Source organism: Eucyclogobius newberryi, unplaced genomic scaffold (genome assembly GCF_026437365.1).
Source record: "Eucyclogobius newberryi isolate DKJ021-1_F unplaced genomic scaffold, fEucNew1.0.hap1 SCAF_21, whole genome shotgun sequence".
NCBI classification, from domain to species: domain Eukaryota; kingdom Metazoa; phylum Chordata; class Actinopteri; order Gobiiformes; family Gobiidae; genus Eucyclogobius; species Eucyclogobius newberryi.
In genome coordinates, this window is record NW_027315846.1 from 5,702,452 (window position 1) to 5,725,560 (window position 23,109).

The 23,109-nt window shown below is 42.4% G+C and overlaps 1 protein-coding gene across 1 annotated transcript in view; it reads left to right on the top strand.

The window, feature by feature from the left end:
* apoba (apolipoprotein Ba) overlaps positions 1 to 23,109 on the top strand; it is a 67,095-nt gene that overhangs the window by 14,714 nt on the left and 29,272 nt on the right. Inside the window, exons 6-13 of the mRNA XM_072458258.1 lie at positions 11 to 148; positions 965 to 1,089; positions 2,489 to 2,565; positions 3,988 to 4,444; positions 8,424 to 8,565; positions 8,633 to 8,776; positions 9,428 to 9,627; positions 11,377 to 11,584. Coding sequence (XP_072314359.1) covers positions 11 to 148; positions 965 to 1,089; positions 2,489 to 2,565; positions 3,988 to 4,444; positions 8,424 to 8,565; positions 8,633 to 8,776; positions 9,428 to 9,627; positions 11,377 to 11,584 — 1,491 coding nt within the window. The remainder of the gene's footprint in view (positions 1 to 10; positions 149 to 964; positions 1,090 to 2,488; positions 2,566 to 3,987; positions 4,445 to 8,423; positions 8,566 to 8,632; positions 8,777 to 9,427; positions 9,628 to 11,376; positions 11,585 to 23,109) is intronic.

The window sequence follows — 23,109 nt, forward strand, 5'->3', positions numbered from 1 at the left end:
TTGTTTTCAGAGCACAGTTCACGGTCAGTGCCGCACACAGCACACGGCCAACGCGGCAGAAGTCACCGTGACTCGAGATCTCTCCCAGTGTGACCAGTTTTATGGCAAGAAACTGACCGACAGCCCGTTGGCCCTTCTGAGGAATCTGGTAAAAAAACACAGCTCATTTCAACTGTCATGCGCGTTTCTGCAATCCGATCCGATCTGCTCCCTTTTCGCTCTCACACAACTAACTTACTGTCCGTGCTCTTCCTCTAGACCCCATTCATTCACTGTCTTTCCTGTGTACAAGTCCAAACCGTCTCCATCTGGAAACTGTCTCCCTTGTACATGAAAAGTCATTGGTTTGAATGTTCTCTCACCCCCTGTCCAGCCACGACAAGAGAAAACATGGACTTTAGGATCTTTATTCAACCACGTGCAAACACAAAGAACCTGACTAAACTAACAAAGGGCTCGCTCCCCATAACCTCGCAAACATTAATAACCGGGTCATTGGACGCGTTGCATTTTTCATCCATAGAAACAAACTTTAAAATCTTCATCTCTGCTTGTGTCGTCTCTTAATTATTTTAATTGACGGTCCCTAAAACAAAATTGGTCTCAATCTTTCAAAAAAAACAACTTTATGTTCAGAATAACCCTTTGAGTGCTGCTGACTATATTAAATCTAGTTTAATTTTTTTACATTTTAATTATGTTCAAGGTAGTTTATGTTCAATCCAACAATGAAGCAAGCACACTTGTCTAATTCTGTTCAACAATATATTAAATTATGTTAGAAGTAGGGCTGGGAGTATCGGTATTGAAGTGTCGATAAATTGATACTGACTCAGTAAAATGTTGGGTATCAATACTGCTATGCAAATATCAGTACTAAAGGAATAGCTCAAATGGCCCTTCATCAGAATGTTGAGGGTTCGGGCGGGTACTCCCCTGATTGTACGTGTGTTGTGTTTTTCAGCACCATCCCTTATCCAAACTCATCACCAGCAGCCAAGAATGCCACTACCAGTTTGACAACAAAGGAATCCACATCACCAGGGTCCAGTGCACGGAGAAGCATGTTTACCTCCCCTTCTCACACAAGTAAGGATTTATCTATAAAACACTGAACATAATACAACCAGAAGAGACTTGGACCCACTGCCAGTTAATGGAATGTAAAAACTCTGGCGCTTGGACTTGGACGACTAAAAGAGGGCTGTCTGAGTGAGACTGGTCACTGCTCCCGCCGTCGCACCTCGAGTTAAACAGAAGCGTGCGATCAGATTGGTTTATTACTGTGAACATTTTTTCTTCACTCGTTGATCCTGCAGAACTCCTCAGTGTTTTTCGGCTCCTGTGCTGTTTTTGGCCTTTCCTTTTTGCTTGTAAGCAGTCATATTTGCTTCAATATGGACGGCCCGCGCGTGACCCTGATTGGGACCTGTCACTCACGCCTGTCTGAAATCAGGGAGATGAAAATGATGACTAGAATGATATTGATCTGTGTTAAAAATGCAGATGCAAATGCTTTCCAGGCAACTTGGTATTGGCAAAAGTGTAAAAAAACCTCTCTTTATATTATTATTATTCTTTTTTTATTTATTTATTGTATTTATTGTATGTATTGTATTTATTGTATTCATTTATTTATTTTATTTATTTTATTTATTTTATTTATTTTATTTATTTTATTTATTTTATTTATTTTATTAGGCTCGAGCGCCACAAGCTGGCGAAAGGCCAGCTTGTGGCCTCGAAATCGAGCGCGAAGCGCTCGCCCACTTCCAAACACTCACTAACGCACTCCTCCACTCATGCACGCCCCGTGCATACTAATTGGTAGTAGGAAGCGGTCGTCATCCCCATATAAAGCACTTGTTTGCACTAAGTAGCTCACGAATACGTTCCCCATCCAAAAAGGCCAAAAACACAAAGTCAAAATTAACAAAAAGTACCCGTCAGTGACCAGGGACCCACACAATGAGGCCGAAAATGTATAGTTTATGAACTGCAATTTTATTTTGTGCCGCGGCTCCTGAAACTGCTGAGCTATTTGACCGCGCCGGGTTAAGGTCAGGGTTAGGGTCAGGGTCAGGGTTAGGGTTAGGGTTAGGGTCAGGGTTAGGGTCAGGGTCAGGGTTAGGGTCAGGGTCAGGGTTAGGGTTAGCTAACCCTAACCCTAGGCTATGTGGCCATGCCGCGGCTCTTGAAACTGCTGGGCTATTTGATCGCGCCGCGGCTCTGAAGCCACAGCCTAAAAACAAAACAAATACCCAGCTTTACTTAATTTACTTTGAACATTATTTTAGTTTATTGTCTTGGTTATTTGGCGTATTGCTTCACTTGATAATTAATCACGTGAATGTTTTGTGAATTGCTGACAGCGACAGAAGGGATAAAGTCTTGACGGTCACTTACCTGTTTATCCTTATTTATTCATTTGAGCTGTTTATCTGCTACTTAGGAAATGATTTGTCGCTTCTGTTTGTGTGCGTCTCAGGGACAACGGCATGTCGTCCGTGATCACGCAAGAGCTGAACTTTCAAAACTCCAAACGGATTAACGACAGAGTCTTCGGTGAGTCGTACGATGTGATTTATCGGTTACTTTGTATTTACTCTGACGTTCTGCAAGATATAATTTATGTACCTGTGTGGATTTGAATATATACAAGGCATGTCATTAACCATTGTACTGGGATTAAAACAGTTGCCTGAGTTGAAGTGGTTGACGCCAGTGAGTCAGAGCTAGGGTGGTGTCACGAAATGTGTTCAAAAGGGCAGGTAAATGTATTGTTTGTATTCAGTTATTGTACAAATGTGCTTAGGCTGTTAAATTAAACTAAAAATATGCAGGAACGTCACTAGACATCATGACTTTAGTTACTTTTTGACAGATCTTTATGCAGTCATTTTGTACTTTTCCAATTATAGATGATACACTTAAAAAAAAACGTTTCTATATTATCTTGTCATGCGGCTGTAATTGTTCTTGCTTCTTTTGGTCACGCAAAATGTACTTTACTAATGTTTGATGAAATATTATTATTATTATTAAATATATTATAGGACTGAAACTACATAAAGTGAACAGATAAATCACCTCCACTGAGTCATGGGCCAAAGGAGAATTCACAACTTACTGCCGGCTGCAAGTAACGATCATTTTGCTCATCAATTAGTCAAGCGATTATTCTTTTGATCAATCAACACAAAAGTCATGTGATGAAAAGATTTTTTACTGCATTTGACCCAGATTAACCCTGGAAGTGAAGCCGTTTGAGGATCCTGGTGGAGCACATTTATGGCCAAAAGAGTGTTTTTTATCAAATACACTACATTTACACAAATAAAACTGCTTTTGTCAGCTCATGGCGTGTTTTGGAACTGATGTATGAACCAGTTAATGATTATTCGATGGCTAAATTGGTTGACGTTCATTCAAATCATTGATTACCGGTAGTTGCAATTAATGGGTTAACTTGTTGCAGCCATAACTACAGCATAACACACCCAAAGTCTACATATTTACTGAAAATATAGTTCTATATTGTGTTATGATGTGATCTTGCTCTTAGCAATAAGCAAAGGTATATGTTATCTAATGTTGGAGCTTGAATCATACATTTGTTCGTGAAAAACACTTAATAATAAAAATAATATTAATATGAATAATAATATGTCTAAATTAGACAATATATTGATCAGCAAGTTAACAATATTAATCATGATATATTGATCTTTTCGGTCCACCGTTCCAGTAGAGTTAAAAATATTTCAGGAAAAAACGTATTCAAAATATTGCTACAATCAAATTTGGTCACATGACTTGCTTGTGGTTGCATTATAATGTACAAAGAATCCCCAACATCATTATTCGTTCATACTTTTCCCCACACAGGGTCAGCCGGACCTTTCCTTTGTCTTTCATATTGTATTCATTGTCATTTAATATGTAACATTTTTGTAACAATATGTTCATTTTTCTATCTCTTTTCAGATCTGACCAACACGCAGAGCCAGCCTCTCCACTTTGCCGACCCCGACGACAAAGCTCCTGTCCAATCGAAAGAAGCCGCCGTGAACATCCTCGCTGAACTTCTGGCCCTGTCCGGCACTGACCAAGGCCAAAAGAGAACCGGCCTCTTCCACGACCTCGTCACCACCATGCGAGCCCTCCGAAACGAAACCCTGAGTGAAACTGTCTCTGAAATGCTGTCCGCGTCGACCTGGGTCACGTGGCAGGCCTTGATCCAGTGCGGGACGCCCGAATGCACCAGCGCCATGTTACAGTCCGTCTGGAAAATAGACGACGCTTCGGCCGGAGTAGATGCCTTTGTGTACGCGCTGGGTTTGAAGACGGATCCCACGGCGGCCCATCTCCGGGACATGCTCAGTACGGCTCAGTACAGACAGAGCCAAGGGATCATGTACGCTCTGGCCTACACGGTCAAGAAGTAAGTCCAGCTTCAACACTGACGATAAGCTCTGGTTCATAATACGTGGAACGCAGCTTCTTGACAAGGGCTTTTGCTCTGGTTGAGTTTTAAGTGGGGCTTGCAAAATTAACGCATTAACTAGGGGTGAGCATTATTGAAAAAAAAAATACTAATAGTGATATTCAGACGAAGCCTTCTCCAGATCCGTAAAGCAGATGTGGACTGGTTGAGTAAACTCCCATAAACCCTTGGGCACTAGTTGGAGAGTATAGAGCTGATGAAAGGTTCGACTATCAGTCTGATTCTCCTCTCCAGTACCCTGGAGCAGACCTTACCGGGGAGGCTGAGGAGTGTGCACCCTGTGTAGTTGGAACACACCCTCCGGTCCCCCTTCTCAAACAGGGACCACCAGCTGGGTCTGCCAGTCCAGAGCCACTGTCCCCGACTGCCACGCGATGCAGAGATGTGAACCTTGCCACCGACTGAGGAGCTCGCCAACAATCTCAGTGGCATCAGCTTGAGTGATGGACAAGCCCTCGAAAGAGGGAGGGATTGAGGAGATTCTCAAAGTATTGCTTCCACCGTCCAACAACATCCCCAGTTGAGATCAGCAGCTCTCCACCCGCACTATAGACGGTGTTGGCGGGCGGAGCACTGCTTGAGGCGTCGGATGGTTTGCTAGATGTTCCTTAAGGCCGACCAATAGTCCTCCTCCATGGCTTCCTTGAATTCCTCTCAGTCCAAAGTTTTTGCCTCTGGAACCCCAAAATAGCCTGATACGCCTCTTTCTTCATCCTGACGGCATTCCTTACTTCCACCAACGAGTTCTGGGCTTGCAAGACCAGAGACCTTATGACCACAGCGCCAAGCTGCTGCATCGACAATGAAGAATATAGTCCACAAGCTTGGGCTCCTTCTTCCCCAGTGTTAGAGACTGTGTTCGTGGCTTTGGTTGTCTGGGCACCGGTGGGTGGTGGGCCTACAGGAAAAGTGGCCTTTTTGAGCTGGGCCCGGCTGGGTCCCCTGGTCACCAGCTGCTCGCCTGTGTGCTCCCATTCCAGGCCTGGGTCCAGGATGGTGCCTCGGTAATGCCATTCAGGGCGACATAACAGACCTCGATTGAAAGTGTTCCATAAGGGGTTTGAGAACCGCACTTGGTCTGGCTCGTCACCTAGGACCTATTCAGTGTTCTCGCTGAGGAGTTTTAGCACAGGGCACAGAAAAGGGAGTGCCGCAGGACCGAACGGAAATGGCGCAAGTCAAAGCTCCAGGTTCAAAAAGAGATTTACAAAGAAAAGCTGAACATGTACAACCTAATCTTATGTAGAACTAGGGAAAGATATTTTTCTGAAATAATTGGAAGCTGCAGTAACAACTCGCGTGTCCTTTTTGCCACAGTAAACAGATTAACAAACCCTCCAGCTCAGCTGCCGTTAGAACTCATTTCCACATCCAAGTGTAATGAGTTTGCATTATTCTTTAATGACAAAGTTCAGGGCATTAAAAATGCTATAAATCCCACAATGCAAAAAATTACCCTAAAACCACCAAGACACTTAGAGCTAACTCACTTTGCACCAGTAACTGACAAAACTGTTCATGAGATCATCACCAGTCTGAGTTCATCTACATACTGCCTAGATGTGTTACCCACCAGATTTCTAAAGTCTGTGCTGAACAGTTTGTTAGCACCACTCACTCACATAGTTAACATGTCGCTTCAATCTGGAACATTCCCAATGTCTTTGAAAACTGCGGTCATAAAGCCTCTCCTAAAGAAGAGCAGTCTTGATGCCGCAGTACTGAGTCATTACCGGCCCATCTCTAATCTGCCATTTTGAGGCAAAGTCCTTGAAAAGGTTGTTTACAACAGCTCACAGATTTTCTCTTAATAAACAACTCATTTGATGTTTTTCAGTCAGGTTTTAGATCACAGCACTGAGACTGCTCTTGTCAAGGTGACAAATGACATCCGCCTGAACACTGACACGGGCAAAGCCTCAGTCTTAATTCTGTTAGATCTGAGTGCTGCTTTTGACACTGTCGATCATGGGATCCTCTTACAGAGACTAGAGGACTGGGTGGGCATCACTGGCACTGCCCTAAACTGGTTAAGGTCCTATCTGGAAGACAGGAAGTACTTTGTTAAAATTGGTAGCTGTGTCTCAGACCACATGACCCTGACCTGTGGAGTGCCCCAAGGGTCAGTCCTGGGTCCCCTTCTGTTCAACCTCTACATGCTGCCGTTGGGTCAGTTGATACGCAGTGAAAATGTGTCCTATCACAATTATGCAGACGACACTCAGATCTATGTTTCACTATCGGCAGGTGACTATGGACCAGTAGATTCACTCTGTCACTGCATCCAACAGATCAGTTTGTGGATGCAAAACAACTTTCTCCAGCTGAACTCAGACAAGACTGAAATAATCGTTTTTGGCCCACAGAAGCAAAGAGAAAGTGTTAGCGGTCACCTCCAGAGTCTCGCTCTAAAACCTACAAACCAAATTAGAAATCTGGGGGTAATAATGGACTCAGACTTGAACTTTAATAGCCACGTCAAATCAATAACATCAGCAGCTTTTTACCATCTAAAAACATTGCCAAAATCAAAAATATAGTGTCAAAACCAGATTTAGAGAGAATTATCCACGCGTTTGTCTCCAGTAGATTAGACTACTGTAACGGCCTGCTCACTGGTCTCTCCAAACGAGCTGTAAAACAGCTGCAGTACATCCAGAACGCTGCTGCTCGGGTCCTGACTAGAACCAGGAAGTATGATCACATTAGTCCTGTTCTCAGGTCTCTGCACTGGCTCCCTGTGGCTCAGAGAATAGACTTTAAAGCAGCTCTGCTTGTGTACAAGTCTCTCCATGGCCTAGCACCAAAGTACATCTTGGATATGTTAGTGCCATATGAACCATCTCGGACTCTGAGGACCTCAGGGACCGGCCTCTTGCTGGTGCCCAGAGTCAGGACTAAACATGGACCGGCCTCCTGCTGGTGCCCAGAGTCAGGACTAAACATGGGGAATCTGCGTTTCAGTTTTATGCAGCTAAAATCTGGAACAGTCTTCCTGAAGATGTGAGACAGGCTTCTACTCTGACAATGTTCAAATCTAAGCTAAAAACAGTTTTGTTTAGCTGCGCATATGACTGAAAGGATTTTTTCTTTGCACTCTTCTCTTTTGTTTGTGATTTTATTAGTTTAGAAAATCAGTTGGATTGATAATTTTTAATTTAGTTAATTTTATTGTAGTTAATTTTTATCTTTGCACTCTTCTCTTTTGTTTGTGATTTTTATTAGTTTAGAAAATCAGTTGGATTGATGATTTTTTATTTAGTTAATTTTATTGTAGTTAATTTTTATCTTTGCACTCTTCTCTTTTGTTTGTGATTTTATTAGTTTAGAAAATCAGTTGGATTGATAATTTTTAATTTAGTTAATTTTATTGTAGTTAATTTTTATCTTTGCACTCTTCTCTTTTGTTTGTGATTTTATTAGTTTAGAAAATCAGTTGGATTGATGATTTTTAATTTAGTTAATTTTATTGTATTTCTGTAATTTCTTTGTGATTTGAATGCATTTTTTCTGCTGTGAAGCACTTTGAATTGCCTTTTGTATGAAATGTGCTCTACAAATAAACTTGCCTTGCCTTGCCTTGCCTTAGCGAGTCGCCATGCTTTGGTTGGTCACCGCCATGCCCAAAAGATATCGCCAGATATTAAGATCACCGTGTGAGCGCCGTAGGTGTCGCGAGCGAAAAGTACTACAGTGGTTTGTCCCACCGCCATCCTTCAACCTTAGCCCAGCGAGAACACTGCTCTTTGCCATGGGAGACCGACCTACATAGCCCGTAGGATAATCCAAGCACTCAAACCTCTCCACCACGTTAAGATGGCGGTTCAAGGCGTTTTTTTTTTATTGCATTAAAGCGTTTTATTTACTTCTATGTAAAAAAAGAAGACCAACAACATTTTCTTTCTTGTTTGTGCAGTTTTTATCAAGGAGACTTCACTCCAGAGATCAAAGATGTCGCCGACTTCATGGAGGAGATGTTGAACGAGTGCTCGGAGGAGTTCAGACCAAACATGGACCCTGACATGGACCCACAAGAGCTCTTCTACCTCGTCCTGCGGGTTAGTCATGGCAACACTCATCATGGATGTGGTTGTAATGTTTACACACTACATGTTTGTCTCACAGGTGATTGGAGTCATGAGTCGGCCCGTGCTGGACCACAGCCCGAGTCTGGTCTCTGCCGTTCTGCGCTGTGCACAGAAAAGCAACGCTCCTTTATCCACTCAGAAAGCAGCGATACAGGCTTTTAGAAACCTCATCAACGACGAGGTAAATCATTTGGCAGAATACGAGAGATGGAGAATGTAAGTATAGTTAGATTTATCAGTCAGATGCATTTGTCTGCATCATAACAAAGTGTTTTCACCTTGATACAATTTCAAACTCAATTTTGATTATAAGGGATGTATTCAATTCTCAGTACTAATTTTGAAACCACAATGATAATTAAAATGCTCTATTTTAGGTTAACGTTTTAGACAATAGACGGACATTGTCAACACAAAATAATGGCATGTTTTTTTTATTAAACCTTGTGGTCTTAGGCTGGTTCTGAAAAAGCTCAATACACTTTTAAAACTGTTCAGGAAAGGTCATAATTTGTCTTATTTATGTGATTTTAAGTATAGATACTTGCTCAAATTAATATTACGTTCCGATGCTAGTTATAGTTCTATTAACAACTATCCGTGGTGTGTGTCCTGAATTTAGTAGTTAAATGTGCTTATTTTGATTCTGATTGAGATGTCAGTTTTTATTTTTTTATAGTTAATTTTTATGGAATTCAATACGTTTATACTTCTTCCCCCTTGAGTATTGTTGGGATATTGTTTTCTCTCTGAACTCGTACATAAAAGCTCAGATAAATCCATTCATTAAATCATAGTTGTATAACTTTGTGGTCTCTAAACGTTCCTGTAGGTGAGGCGCACTCTCTTGAGGATCTACCAGGACGCTCAAAGCCCGGTGGAGAAGCGAGTGGAAGCGTTCCTCGTTCTGGTGGAAAACGTGGACGAAGCCGCGGCCCAAGCCATCGTGGACATGGTGGAGGATCTAACGGACGAGGAGCTCAAGATGTTTGTCGTTACGCACCTGAACAATGTCCTCAAAAGCAATCTACCGTGAGTAAAGACAGAGAAGTACAGGGCTTTAGATTCATAATGACATCCTGACATTCATGATTTATGGCACTCAATTCCACCCAATGTTGGACTCGATAGATGGATAGAGAGATGGATAGATGGATGGATGGATAGATAGATAGATAGATGGATGGATGGATGGATGGATAGATGGATGGATGGATAGATAGATAGAGAGATAGATGGATGGATGGATGGGTGGATAGATGGATGGATGGATAGATAGATAGAGAGATGGATGGATGATGGATGGATAGATGGATAGATGGATAGATGGATAGATGGATAGATGGATGGATAGATGGATAGATGGATGGATGGATGGATAGAGAGATGGATGGATGGATAGAAGGATGGATTGATGATGGATGGATAGATGGATAGATGGATAGATGGATGGATGGATGGATGGATAGATGGATAGATGGATGGATGGATAGATGGATAGATGGATGGATAGATGGATGGATGGATGGGTGGATAGATGGATGGATAGATAGATAGAGAGATGGATGGATGATGGATGGATAGATGGATGGATGGATGGATAGATGGATGGATAGATGGATGGATGGATGGATAGAGAGATGGATGGATGGATAGAAGGATGGATTGATGATGGATGGATAGATGGATGGATGGATGGATAGATGGATAGATGGATGGATGGATAGATGGATAGATGGATAGATGGATGGATAGATGGATGGATGGATAGATGGATGGGTGGATAGATGGATAGATGGATAGATGGATGGATGGATAGATGGATGAATGGATGGATAGATGGATGGATGGATGGATAGATAGATGGATGGATGGATGGATGGATAGATGGATGGATGGATAGATAGAGAGATGGATGGATGGATGGATAGAAGGATGGATGGATTGATGATGGATGGATGGATGGATAGATAGATGGATGGATGGATGGATGGATAGATGGATGGATAGATGGATGGATAGATGGATGGATGGGTGGATAGATGGATAGATGGATTGGTGGATAGATGGATAGATGGATGGATAGATAGATATGTAGATGGGTAGATAAGTAGATAGAAAGATAGATGGATGGATGGATAGATAGATGGATGGATGGGTGGATAGATGGAAAGATGGATGGATGGATGGATGGATAGATGGGTGGATAGATATATGGATAGATAGATAGATAAATAGATGGATTGTAGTAAATGCTATTTTCCATCTGAAGTCCCTCTGGCAGGTTACACAGAAGACAAATACAGGGCAATAAAAGGTCAAATCCCTCTGTACGATTTATCAACGTTTTATTAAGTACAAGATTGTAAGTCTGGTGTGTTAGTGCTTCTTTAAGGGAAGCTCTGGCTTTTGAACTTCCCATTGAAATGAATCATCACTGCTGAGTCATGCTGAGTACATTTTCATTCAATATGGTATGCGCACTGGCCTTGCAGAACTAATAACCAATTTCCGCACCTGCTAGAAAAGGTGTGCACAATAAATATTGAGCCCCTAAAACATTCCTTCCAACTATATTATTATCTTAACTTATTGAACAATGAGTCAGTAGTAATTAGTGACCTAACCTAACACGCCATAACCTGGTCTATAAGATATTGAATTATCTCAAATATCTGCACAAATGAGTTGACGTTTAGGGTCAGAAAGTGTCCAAAATAACAAGTAAGGTAATAATAAAGGGCACAAACATGCATTTACACAGATATTTTTGCCTTTTAGCGAGGCCACGTTCTTCGAGTTGGCGGTGCGAAACAAGCCGCTGCCTTCGCTCGACGAACTGTCCGGAAAATCACGCAGCTTCATGACGAACGTCCACAAAGCCTCATTCAAATCTAACGTTGTATTCGACGACGCCAACACTTTACCTAAAGACGTGTCGCTGGACCTGTCGTACGATCACGACAACAGGATGGACAGGCTTTTCAAGGTAAAAGATGTTTTGTGGGTTTTATAGATGCCTGCTTTTCTCTTTCTGATGTTATTGTTTTTCCTCAGCCGTAGAAGGTAACTGATAAGTACTTAAGAAAATGTTTAGGTGTACTTCTTTTCCATTTCTTTATCGAGACAGTATAATCATATACAAAAACATTCCACGTTGCTTAATATTAAAAAAGAGCCAGGAGAGTTGTCAAGGTTGGTTTTCCACTCAGAGCCAGCAGGGGGCGACAACGCACACTTCAAATACCCCGAAAATACATATTTAACCATCACAGGGACCTACAAAGACGTTTAACAAGTTGGAAATGTTACATCGTTCTCCTTTACGTAACTTTTACAGTGGATTTACTTTTACTTCACTACATTTCCTTTTATTTTATTTTATTTCTTTAATCTTTTATTTTAGCACGTTCATGGTTCATGTCCCGAACAAAGAAAACAAATAAAAAGAAGGAGAAAAAAAGAAGAAGATGAAATTGATTCGAATTCCTGTCAAAGTCAAATTTTAATGACGAAAATGATTGAGTAGAAACATTACAATTTGTGTGTGACGAGCTTGAAATGTAAAAATGTAGATCATTTATTTTGCAGCAATGTAAAAAAAAACACACATTTTTAAAGACAATAATTTTAGTTGATGGAAAATTACAAAATCAACTTAGGTAAAGACATTTTAATAGTGCTAGTTATTATTATTTATTTTATTAAATGTTTTTATTGTGCTAGTTTCTTTTAGTTTGCAAAAGTTTTAGACTATTTTACTTGGATAAAACTTAATTAGGCCCGAGCCCCAGCAGGGCGGAGGGCCTATTGCTCCCGCAACGCTGCCGAAGGCAGCGTTGCAACTGTCTTACCAAACATGCGGGCGCAGCCCGCATGTTTGGTGCCCCGTCGCCCCTGGCAAGTACAGTGAACTAGCCCATGCCGAAGGCATGGATCATGCATACTTACTCCTGCTATGACAGAAATAGTCAACAAATAGTGAATGGGCGTAGCCCATTCACTAATTGTTGACAACAGCAGCGCGAAGCGCTGCATTCCTTCAAAAACCCTCCTGGCATCGTCCCGTATGCGAGAATCCATGCCGCAGGCATGGGCCATGCTTGTATCTGCTCAAATCAATGGAAGTCTATGGGGAGTGGGCGGGGCATCCCGACGGAATAGGGAGTGACGAGCGCGTAAGCGCTCGTAATGATGATTCCACCCCATGACGGCATCGGGAAGGCTTAGAGCTTTCAAACGATGTATAATTTGTTGTTATAGTGGAAACGGCTATATTGTTTTTGCTAAAAATATTATTATTTTTATTAGGCCCGAGCCCCAGCAGGGGGAGGGCCTATTGCTCCCGCAACGCTGCCGAAGGCAGCGTTGCAACTGTCTGACCAAACATGCGGGCGCAGCCCGCATGTTTGGTACCCCGTCGCCCCTGGCAAGTACAGTGAACTAGCCCATGCCGAAGGCATGGATCATGCATACTTACTCCTGCTATGACAGAAATAGTCAACAATTAGTGAATGGGCGTAGCCCATTCACTAATTGTTGACAACAGCAGCGCGAAGCGCTGCATTCCTCCAAAAACCCTCCTGGCATCGTCCCGTATGCGAGAATCCATGCCGCAGGCATGGGCCATGCTTGTATCTGCTCAAATCAATGGAAGTCTATGGGGAGTGGGCGGGGCATCCCGACGGAATAGGGAGTGACGAGCGCGTAAGCGCTCGTAATGATAATTCCACCCCATGGCGGCATCGGGAAGGCTTAGAGCTTTCAAACGATGTATCATTTGTTGTTATAGTAAAAACGGCTATATTGTTTTTGCTAAAAATATTATTATTATTATTATTAGGCCCGAGCCCCAGCAGGGGGAGGGCCTATTGCTCCCGCAACGCTGCCGAAGGCAGCGTTGCAACTGTCTGACCAAACATGCGGGCGCAGCCCGCATGTTTGGTACCCCGTCGCCCCTGGCAAGTACAGTGAACTAGCCCATGCCGAAGGCATGGATCATGCATACTTACTCCTGCTATGACAGAAATAGTCAACAATTAGTGAATGGGCGTAGCCCATTCACTAATTGTTGACAACAGCAGCGCGAAGCGCTGCATTCCTCCAAAAACCCTCCTGGCATCGTCCCGTATGCGAGAATCCATGCCGCAGGCATGGGCCATGCTTGTATCTGCTCAAATCAATGGAAGTCTATGGGGAGTGGGCGGGGCATCCCGACGGAATAGGGAGTGACGAGCGCGTAAGCGCTCGTAATGATGATTCCACCCCATGGCGGCATGGGGAAGGCTTAGAGCTTTCAAACGATGTATAATTTGTTGTTATAGAAAAAACGGCTATATTGTTTTTGCTAAAAATATTATTATTATTATTATTATTATTATTATTATTTTTCTTGTTCTTCTTCAGCGCTTTGATCTCTAATTTGACCCCCTGAACATGCTCAAAAACTCACCAAACTTTGCCCAAAATTCAGAATCGGCGAAAAATTTTGTTTTTTCTGGGCCATTTTTTTTTGCGTTAAAAAATGGCGCGACAGCGCCACCGACAAAAGTCAAAATACATTGCGCCTATGGGAGACGCCCAGAGGTCAACTTTGGCGTAAAGCTACGAAATTCGGGACACGCATTCCTCTCGTGAGGACGAACAAAAAAAATCATTGTGGCCACGCCCCCAGACTTACCCTATGGCCGCCATCTTCCTTTGAAAGTGAAAATACGCTGTGTTAGTCATTTTGTTCACGTCAAACTTTGACGAACTCCTCCTAGGGCGTTTTGCCCACCGACTTCAAAATCGGCGTACGTCCTCTGGGCAAGTGGGGCATCTAAAGTTATTCAATTTTTTGAGATACCTTTTACGGTCTGTGTGCGGCGCAGCCGCAAAGTTGGACAACTTATTTTGGAATATTGCAGATCTAAAAATTGCTCCCATTTGATCAAAACCAGTCCGATTAGGACCAAATTTGAATCAGTTGTTAAACTTTCTAGTTTGGACCAGTTTAGGCTGACAAAATTTAAATGGCCGCGATAGCGCCCCCTACAGAGTGACCTTTAAATTAACATTGAAGGTCAAAAATTAGTTTTACCAAAATTGTCTAAACTTTACCCAAAATTCTATTTTGCCGTCCCGATCACAAAAGCCAATCACAAAAATGCCTAAATATTTACGGCGTAGTCGTAGCGATGACAGAAACCTCCCATGTTATCCCTATGGGAAAACCGCAAAATCTCTCAAATTACCACATTTTTATGTTTTACACTTCAACGAACTCCTCCTAGTGCGTTTTGCCCACCAACCTCAAAATCGGTGTACGTCCTCTAGACAAGTGGGGCATCTAAAGTTATCCAAATTTTAAGGATAGCTTTTACGGTCTCTGTGCGACGGAGCCGCAAACGTTTCCCAGAATTCTGACTATTTGGCCTTCAGAGTGGCCTATAAACAATAGAGTTTTTCCAAATGACATGACATTTTGCACTAAATTCTAATTTGCCATCCTGATCATACAAGTATGAGAGCCAAAGTCATATTTTGTACGGCGTAACCGTAGCGATGACAGAAACATCCCATGTTATCCTTATGGGAAAATCGCAACATCGCTCAAATCACCACATTTTTACGCTTCACACTTTAACAAACTCCTCCCAGGGCGATTGCCCGATCAAGCTCATATTTGGGGAAATCATCTACACAAATGGGGCATCAAAAGTTATCCATATTTTGATTTTAAGTGCTACGGTCTCTGTGCCGTGGAGCTGCAAATATACTGTCACAAATGGGAAAAACGCCAAATCCTTGAAATGTTCACATTTATGCTTCACACTTTAATGAACTCCTCTGTGGGCAATAGCTCGATCAAGCTCATATTTGGGGAAAATAATCTACACAAGCGGAGCATCAAAAGTTATCCATATTTTTATTCCAAGTGTCACGGTCTCTGTGCGCTGGAGCTGCACATTTGACCGACATTTGTGTTCATTTGCACTGGTTAAGCACAGCATTGTACATGTCCAATGTGTCACTGTCTTAGTTCTTAGACAATTGCGTTAGCGCCAACTCTGTAAAATGCAGAGAGCAGAGTCGGAAGACCGGCGGCCCGCGAGGGCCGTTGGATGCCGCTTGCGGCTTTAATTTTTCTTGTTCTTCTTCAGCGCTTTGATCTCTAATTTGACCCCCTGAACATGCTCAAAAACTCACCAAACTTTGCCCAAAATTCAGAATCGGTGAAAAATTTTATTTTTTCTGGGCCATTTTTTTTTTCGTTAAAAAATGGCGCGACAGCGCCACCGACAAAAGTCAAAATACATTGCGCCTATGGGAGACGCCCCGAGGTCAACTTTGGCGTAAAGCTACGAAATTCGGGACACGCATTCCTCTCGTGAGGATAAACAAAAAAAAACATTGTGGCCACGCCCCCAAACTTACCCTATGGCCGCCATCTTCCTTTGAAAATGAAAACAAGCTGAGTTAGCCATTTTGTTTACGTCAAACTTTGACGAACTCCTCCTAGGGCGTTTTGCCCACCGACTTCAAAATCGGCGTACGTCCTCTGGACAAGTGGGGCATCTAAAGTTATTCAATTTTTTGAGATACCTTTTACGGTCTGTGTGCGGCGCAGCCGCAAAGTTGGACAACTTATTTTGGAATATTGCAGGTCTAAAAATTGCTCCCATTTGATCAAAACCAGTCCGATTAGGACCAAATTTGAATCAGTTGTTAAACTTTCTAGTTTGGACCAGTTTAGGCTGACAAAATTGAAATGGCAGTGATAGCGCCCCCTACAGAGTGACCTTTAAATTAACATTGAAGGTCAAAAATTAGTTTTACCAAAATTGTCTAAACTTTACCCAAAATTCTATTTTGCCGTCCCGATCACAAAAGCCAATCACAAAAATGCCTAAATTTTTACGCCGTAGTCGTAGCGATGACAGAAACCTCCCATGTTATCCCTATGGGAAAACCACAAAATCTCTCAAATTACCACATTTTTATGTTTTACACTTTAACGAAGTCCTCCTAGTGCGTTTTGCCCACCAACCTCAAAATCGGTGTACGTCCTCTAGACAAGTGGTGTATCTAAAGTTATCCAAATTTTAAGGATAACTTTTACGGTCTTTGTGCGACGGAGCCGCAAACGTTTCCCAGAATTCTGACTATTTGGCCTTCAGAGTGGCCTATAAACAATAGTTTTTCCAAATGACATGATATTTTGAACAAAATTCTAATTTGCCATCCTGATCATAAAAGTATGAGAGCCAAAGTCATATTTTGTACGGCGTAACCGTAGCGTTGACAGAAACATCCCATGTTATCCTTATGGGAAAATCGTAGAATCGCTCAAATCACCACATTTTTACGCTTCACACTTTAATGAACTCCTCCTAGGGCGATTGTCCGATCAAGTTCATATTTGGACAATATCATCTACACAAGCGGGGCATCAAAACTTACCCATATTTTGATTCTAAGTGCTACGGTCTCTGTGTGGCGAACCCGCAAATATATGTCAGAAATGGGAAAACAGCGAAATCTCTAAAATCACCACATTTTTACGCTTCACACTTTAACGAACTCCTCCTAGGCCGATTGCCCGATCAAGCTCATATTTGGGGAAAATCATCTACACAAACGGGGCATCAAAAGTTATCCATATTTTGATTTTAAGTGGTACGGTCTCTGTGCCGTGGAGCTGCAAATATACTGTCACAAATGGGAAAAACGCCAAATCCTTGAAATGTTCACATTTACGCTTCACACTTTAACAAACTCCTCCGTGGGCAATAGCTCGATCAAGCTTTACTTTGGGAAAAATCATCTACACAAGCGGGGCATCAAAAGGTATCCATATTTTTATTCCAAGTGCTACGGTCTCTGTGCGGCGGCGCAGCAAATTTGACTGACACTTGTGTTCATTTGCACTGGATTGGCCATGTCCAATGTGTCGCCGTCTGTCAAGTTCTTTTTTTATTCAAGACACAATAAGGGCGCCATCTTTATCAAGTCAAAAGCGCAGAGTCGGAAGGCCGGCGGCCCGCGAGGGCCGTTGGATGCCGCTTGCGGCTTTAATTTTTCTTGTTCTTCTTCAGCGCTTTGATCTCTAATTTGACCCCCTGAACATGCTCAAAAACTCACCAAACTTTGCCCAAAATTCAGAATCGGCGAAAAATTTGATTTTTTCTGGGCCATTTTTTTTTTCGTTAAAAAATGGCGCGACAGCGCCACCGACAAAAGTCAAAATACATTGCGCCTATGGGAGACGCCCCGAGGTCAACTTTGGCGTAAAGCTACGAAATTCGGGACACGCATTCCTCTCGTGAGGACGAACAAAAAAAATCATTGTGGCCACGCCCCCAGACTTACCCTATGGCCGCCATCTTCCTTTGAAAATGAAAATACGCTGTGTTAGTCATTTTGTTCACGTCAAACTTTGACGAACTCCTCCTAGGGCGTTTTGCCCACCGACTTCAAAATCGGCGTACGTCCTCTGGACAAGTGGGGCATCTAAAGTTATTCAATTTTTTGAGATACCTTTTACGGTCTGTGTGCGGCGCAGCCGCAAAGTTGGACAACTTATTTTGGAATATTGCAGATCTAAAAATTGCTCCCATTTGATCAAAACCAGTCCGATTAGGACCAAATTTGAATCAGTTGTTAAACTTTCTAGTTTGGACCAGTTTAGGCTGACAAAATTGAAATGGCCGCGATAGCGCCCCCTACAGAGTGACCTTTAAATTAACATTGAAGGTCAAAAATTAGTTTTACCAAAATTGTCTAAACTTTACCCAAAATTCTATTTTGCCGTCCCGATCACAAAAGCCAATCACAAAAATGCCTAAATTTTTACGGCGTAGTCGTAGCGATGACAGAAACCTCCCATGTTATCCCTATGGGAAAACCGCAAAATCTCTCAAATTACCACATTTTTATGTTTTACACTTCAACGAACTCCTCCTAGTGCGTTTTGCCCACCAACCTCAAAATCGGTGTACGTCCTCTAGACAAGTGGTGCATCTAAAGTTATCCAAATTTTAAGGATAACTTTTACGGTCTCTGTGCGACGGAGCCGCAAACGTTTCCCAGAATTCTGACTATTTGGCCTTCAGAGTGGCCTATAAACAATAGAGTTTTTCCAAATGACATGACATTTTGCACTAAATTCTAATTTGCCATCCTGATCATACAAGTATGAGAGCCAAAGTCATATTTTGTACGGCGTAACCGTAGCGTTGACAGAAACATCCCATGTTATCCTTATGGGAAAATCGTAGAATCGCTCAAATCACCACATTTTTACACTTCACACTTTAACAAACTCCTCCTAGGGCGATTGTCCGATCAAGCTCATATTTGGGGAAAATCATCTACACAAGCGGGCCATCAAAACTTATCCATATTTTGATTCTAAGTGCTACGGTCTCTGTGTGGTGGACCCGCAAATATAAGTCAGAAATGGGAAAACAGCGAAATCTCCAAAATGACCACATTTTCACGCTTCACACTTTCACCAACTCCTCCTAGGCCGATTGCCCGATCAAGCTCATATTTGGGGAAATCATCTACACAAATGGGGCATCAAAAGTTATCCATATTTTGATTTTAAGTGCTACGGTCTCTGTGCCGTGGAGCTGCAAATATACTGTCACAAATGGGAAAAACGCCAAATCCTTGAAATGTTCACATTTATGCTTCACACTTTAATGAACTCCTCTGTGGGCAATAGCTCGATCAAGCTCATATTTGGGAAAAATAATCTACACAAGCGGAGCATCAAAAGTTATCCATATTTTTATTCCAAGTGTCACGGTCTCTGTGCGCTGGAGCTGCACATTTGACCGACATTTGTGTTAATTTGCACTGGTTAAGCACAGCATTGTACATGTCCAATGTGTCGCTGTCTTAGTTCTTAGACAATTGCGTTAGCGCCATCTCTGTAAAATGCAGAGAGCAGAGTCGGAAGGCCGGCGGCCCGCGAGGGCCGTTGGATGCCGCTTGCGGCTTTAATTTTTATTATTTTTCTTGTTCTTCTGCTTTTTGAGCTCTAATTTGACCCCCTGAACATGCTAAAAAACTCACCAAACTTTGCCCAAAATTCAGAATCGGCGAAAAATTTTATTTTTTCTGGGCCATTTTTTTTTTCATTAAAAAATGGCGCGACAGCGCCACCGACAAAAGTCAAAATACATTGCGCCTATGGGAGACGCCCCGAGGTCAACTTTGGCGTAAAGCTACGAAATTCGGGACACGCATTCCTCTCGTGAGGATAAACAAAAAAAATCATTGTGGCCACGCCCCCAAACTTACCCTATGGCCGCCATCTTCCTTTGAAAATGAAAACAAGCTGAGTTAGCCATTTTGTTTACGTCAAACTTTGACGAACTCCTCCTAGGGCGTTTTGCCCACCGACTTCAAAATCGGCGTACGTTCTCTGGACAAGTGGGGCATCTAAAGTTATTCAATTTTTTGAGATACCTTTTACGGTCTGTGTGCGGCGCAGCCGCAAAGTTGGACAACTTATTTTGGAATATTGCAGGTCTAAAAATTGCTCCCATTTGATCAAAACCAGTCCGATTAGGACCAAATTTGAATCAGTTGTTAAACTTTCTAGTTTGGACCAGTTTAGGCTGACACAATTGAAATGGCAGTGATAGCGCCCCCTACAGAGTGACCTTTAAATTAACATTGAAGGTCAAAAATTAGTTTTACCAAAATTGTCTAAACTTTACCCAAAATTCTATTTTGCCGTCCCGATCACAAAAGCCAATCACAAAAATGCCTAAATTTTTACGCCGTAGTCGTAGCGATGACAGAAACCTCCCATGTTATCCCTATGGGAAAACCACAAAATCTCTCAAATTACCACATTTTTATGTTTTACACTTTAACGAAGTCCTCCTAGTGCGTTTTGCCCACCAACCTCAAAATCGGTGTACGTCCTCTAGACAAGTGGTGTATCTAAAGTTATCCAAATTTTAAGGATAACTTTTACGGTCTTTGTGCGACGGAGCCGCAAACGTTTCCCAGAATTCTGACTATTTGGCCTTCAGAGTGGCCTATAAACAATAGAGTTTTTCCAAATGACATGATATTTTGAACAAAATTCTAATTTGCCATCCTGATCATAAAAGTATGAGAGCCAAAGTCATATTTTGTACGGCGTAACCGTAGCGTTGACAGAAACATCCCATGTTATCCTTATGGGAAAATCGTAGAATCGCTCAAATCACCACATTTTTACGCTTCACACTTTAACAAACTCCTCCTAGGGCGATTGTCCGATCAAGTTCATATTTGGAGAATATCATCTACACAAGCGGGGCATCAAAACTTACCCATATTTTGATTCTAAGTGCTACGGTCTCTGTGTGGCGGACCCGCAAATATATGTCAGAAATGGGAAAACAGCGAAATCTCTAAAATCACCACATTTTTACGCTTCACACTTTAACGAACTCCTCCTAGGCCGATTGCCCGATCAAGCTCATATTTGGGGAAAATCATCTACACAAACGGGGCATCAAAAGTTATCCATATTTTGATTTTAAGTGGTACGGTCTCTGTGCCGTGGAGCTGCAAATATACTGTCACAAATGGGAAAAACGCCAAATCCTTGAAATGTTCACATTTACGCTTCACACTTTAACAAACTCCTCCGTGGGCAATAGCTCGATCAAGCTTTACTTTGGGAAAAATCATCTACACAAGCGCGGCATCAAAAGTTATCCATATTTTTATTCCAAGTGCTACGGTCTCTGTGCGGCGGAGCAGCAAATTTGACTGACACTTGTGTTGATTTGCACTGGATTGGCCATGTCCAATGTGTCGCCGTCTGTCAAGTTCTTTTTTTATTCAACACACAATAAGGGCGCCATCTTTATCAAGTCAAAAGCGCAGAGTCGGAAGGCCGGCGGCCCGCGAGGGCCGTTGGATGCCGCTTGCGGCTTTAATTCTTTCTTCTTCTTCTTCTTCTCGGGACAGACCCCCCTATTTTTCACCCAGTGAACATTGACGAAAAGTCACAAAAATGTTCACACCTCGAAAAATCGTGCCTCTCTACATTCTGGCTATTTCCCTTTTCTAAAATAAAAAAAATTGGCGCGTCAGCGCCCCCAAATGTACCAAAAATGCATTGAGAGATGGGAAATGACCCAAAAAAAATCTGATCGTAGAATCATGAAATTTGGCGCAGAGGTAGATGGTGACAAGAGAAGTAAAAAATATTATTACGGCAACGCCGTCCGCCCAACCAAATGTCGGCCATATTGCTTCAAAAATGGCTAAACATGACTTCGGAGTTTTTCCAAACATCGTACTTTTACGAACTCCTCCCAGGGCGTTGGCCCTAAAAAGCTGAAATTTGGTGAAAATGCTACTGAGGAGTGGGACATCAAAAGTTATCCAAATTACATTGATACCTCTTACGGTCTCTGTGCGGCGAAGCCGCAAACTGTAGCTAGAATTTCAGAAATCTCCCATATTTAAAATTTCTGCCGTTTGCGCAGATAAAGTCCGAATTGCGTCAAATTAGAATCAGTTGTTAAACTCTTTGCCCTAAACCTACTTGAAGTGAAATAAATTCATTTGGCGCCTCAGCGCCCCCTACAGATTTTATATGGAGGTTAAATGTTTAGTTTTGCGAAATTATATGAAATTTGACACACAACTCAATTTTAGCATCCCCATCAAAAAAGTCAATGAGACCCATGTCATAATTGTTATGGCGTTGCCGTAACGATGACCGAAACCTTTCATGTTATTCCAATGGGGAAATCGCCAGAACATGTTTACACTTTAGACTTTCACAAACTCCTCCCAGGGCGTCAGCCCTATTAACCTGAAATTTGGTGAGACTCATCTTCAGGGGTGGACCATCAAAAGTTATCCACATTTTCATTTTCATTCAAAGAGTCACGGTGTCTGTGCGGCAAAGCCGCACATTTTGCCAAGAATTCAAAATAAAATAGCTTTTTGATGGTAAAACAAAGGGGAGAAGATGTGACAGCGTCACAGATTCAGCAGTAGGCGTAATAAAAGGACAATTGGGGCGCGTTAGCGCCCCCTCCTCTTGCGGCGTGGCGGCGGTGTGGCGGCGGCGTGGCGAGGGCCGATCATTGCCGCTTGCGGCTATATTTTTTCTTGTTCTTCTTCAGCGCTTTGATCTCTAATTTGACCCCCTGAACATGCTCAAAAACTCACCAAACTTTGCCCAAAATTCAGAATCGGCGAAAAATTTTATTTTTTCTGGGCCATTTTTTTTTTCGTTAAAAAATGGCGCGACAGCGCCACCGACAAAAGTCAAAATACATTGCGCCTATGGGAGACGCCCCGAGGTCAACTTTGGCGTAAAGCTACGAAATTCGGGACACGCATTCCTCTCATGAGGACGAACAAAAAAAATCATTGTGGCCACGCCCCCAGACTTACCCTATGGCCGCCATCTTCCTTTGAAAATGAAAATACGCTGTGTTAGTCATTTTGTTCACGTCAAACTTTGACGAACTCCTCCTAGGGCGTTTTGCCCAC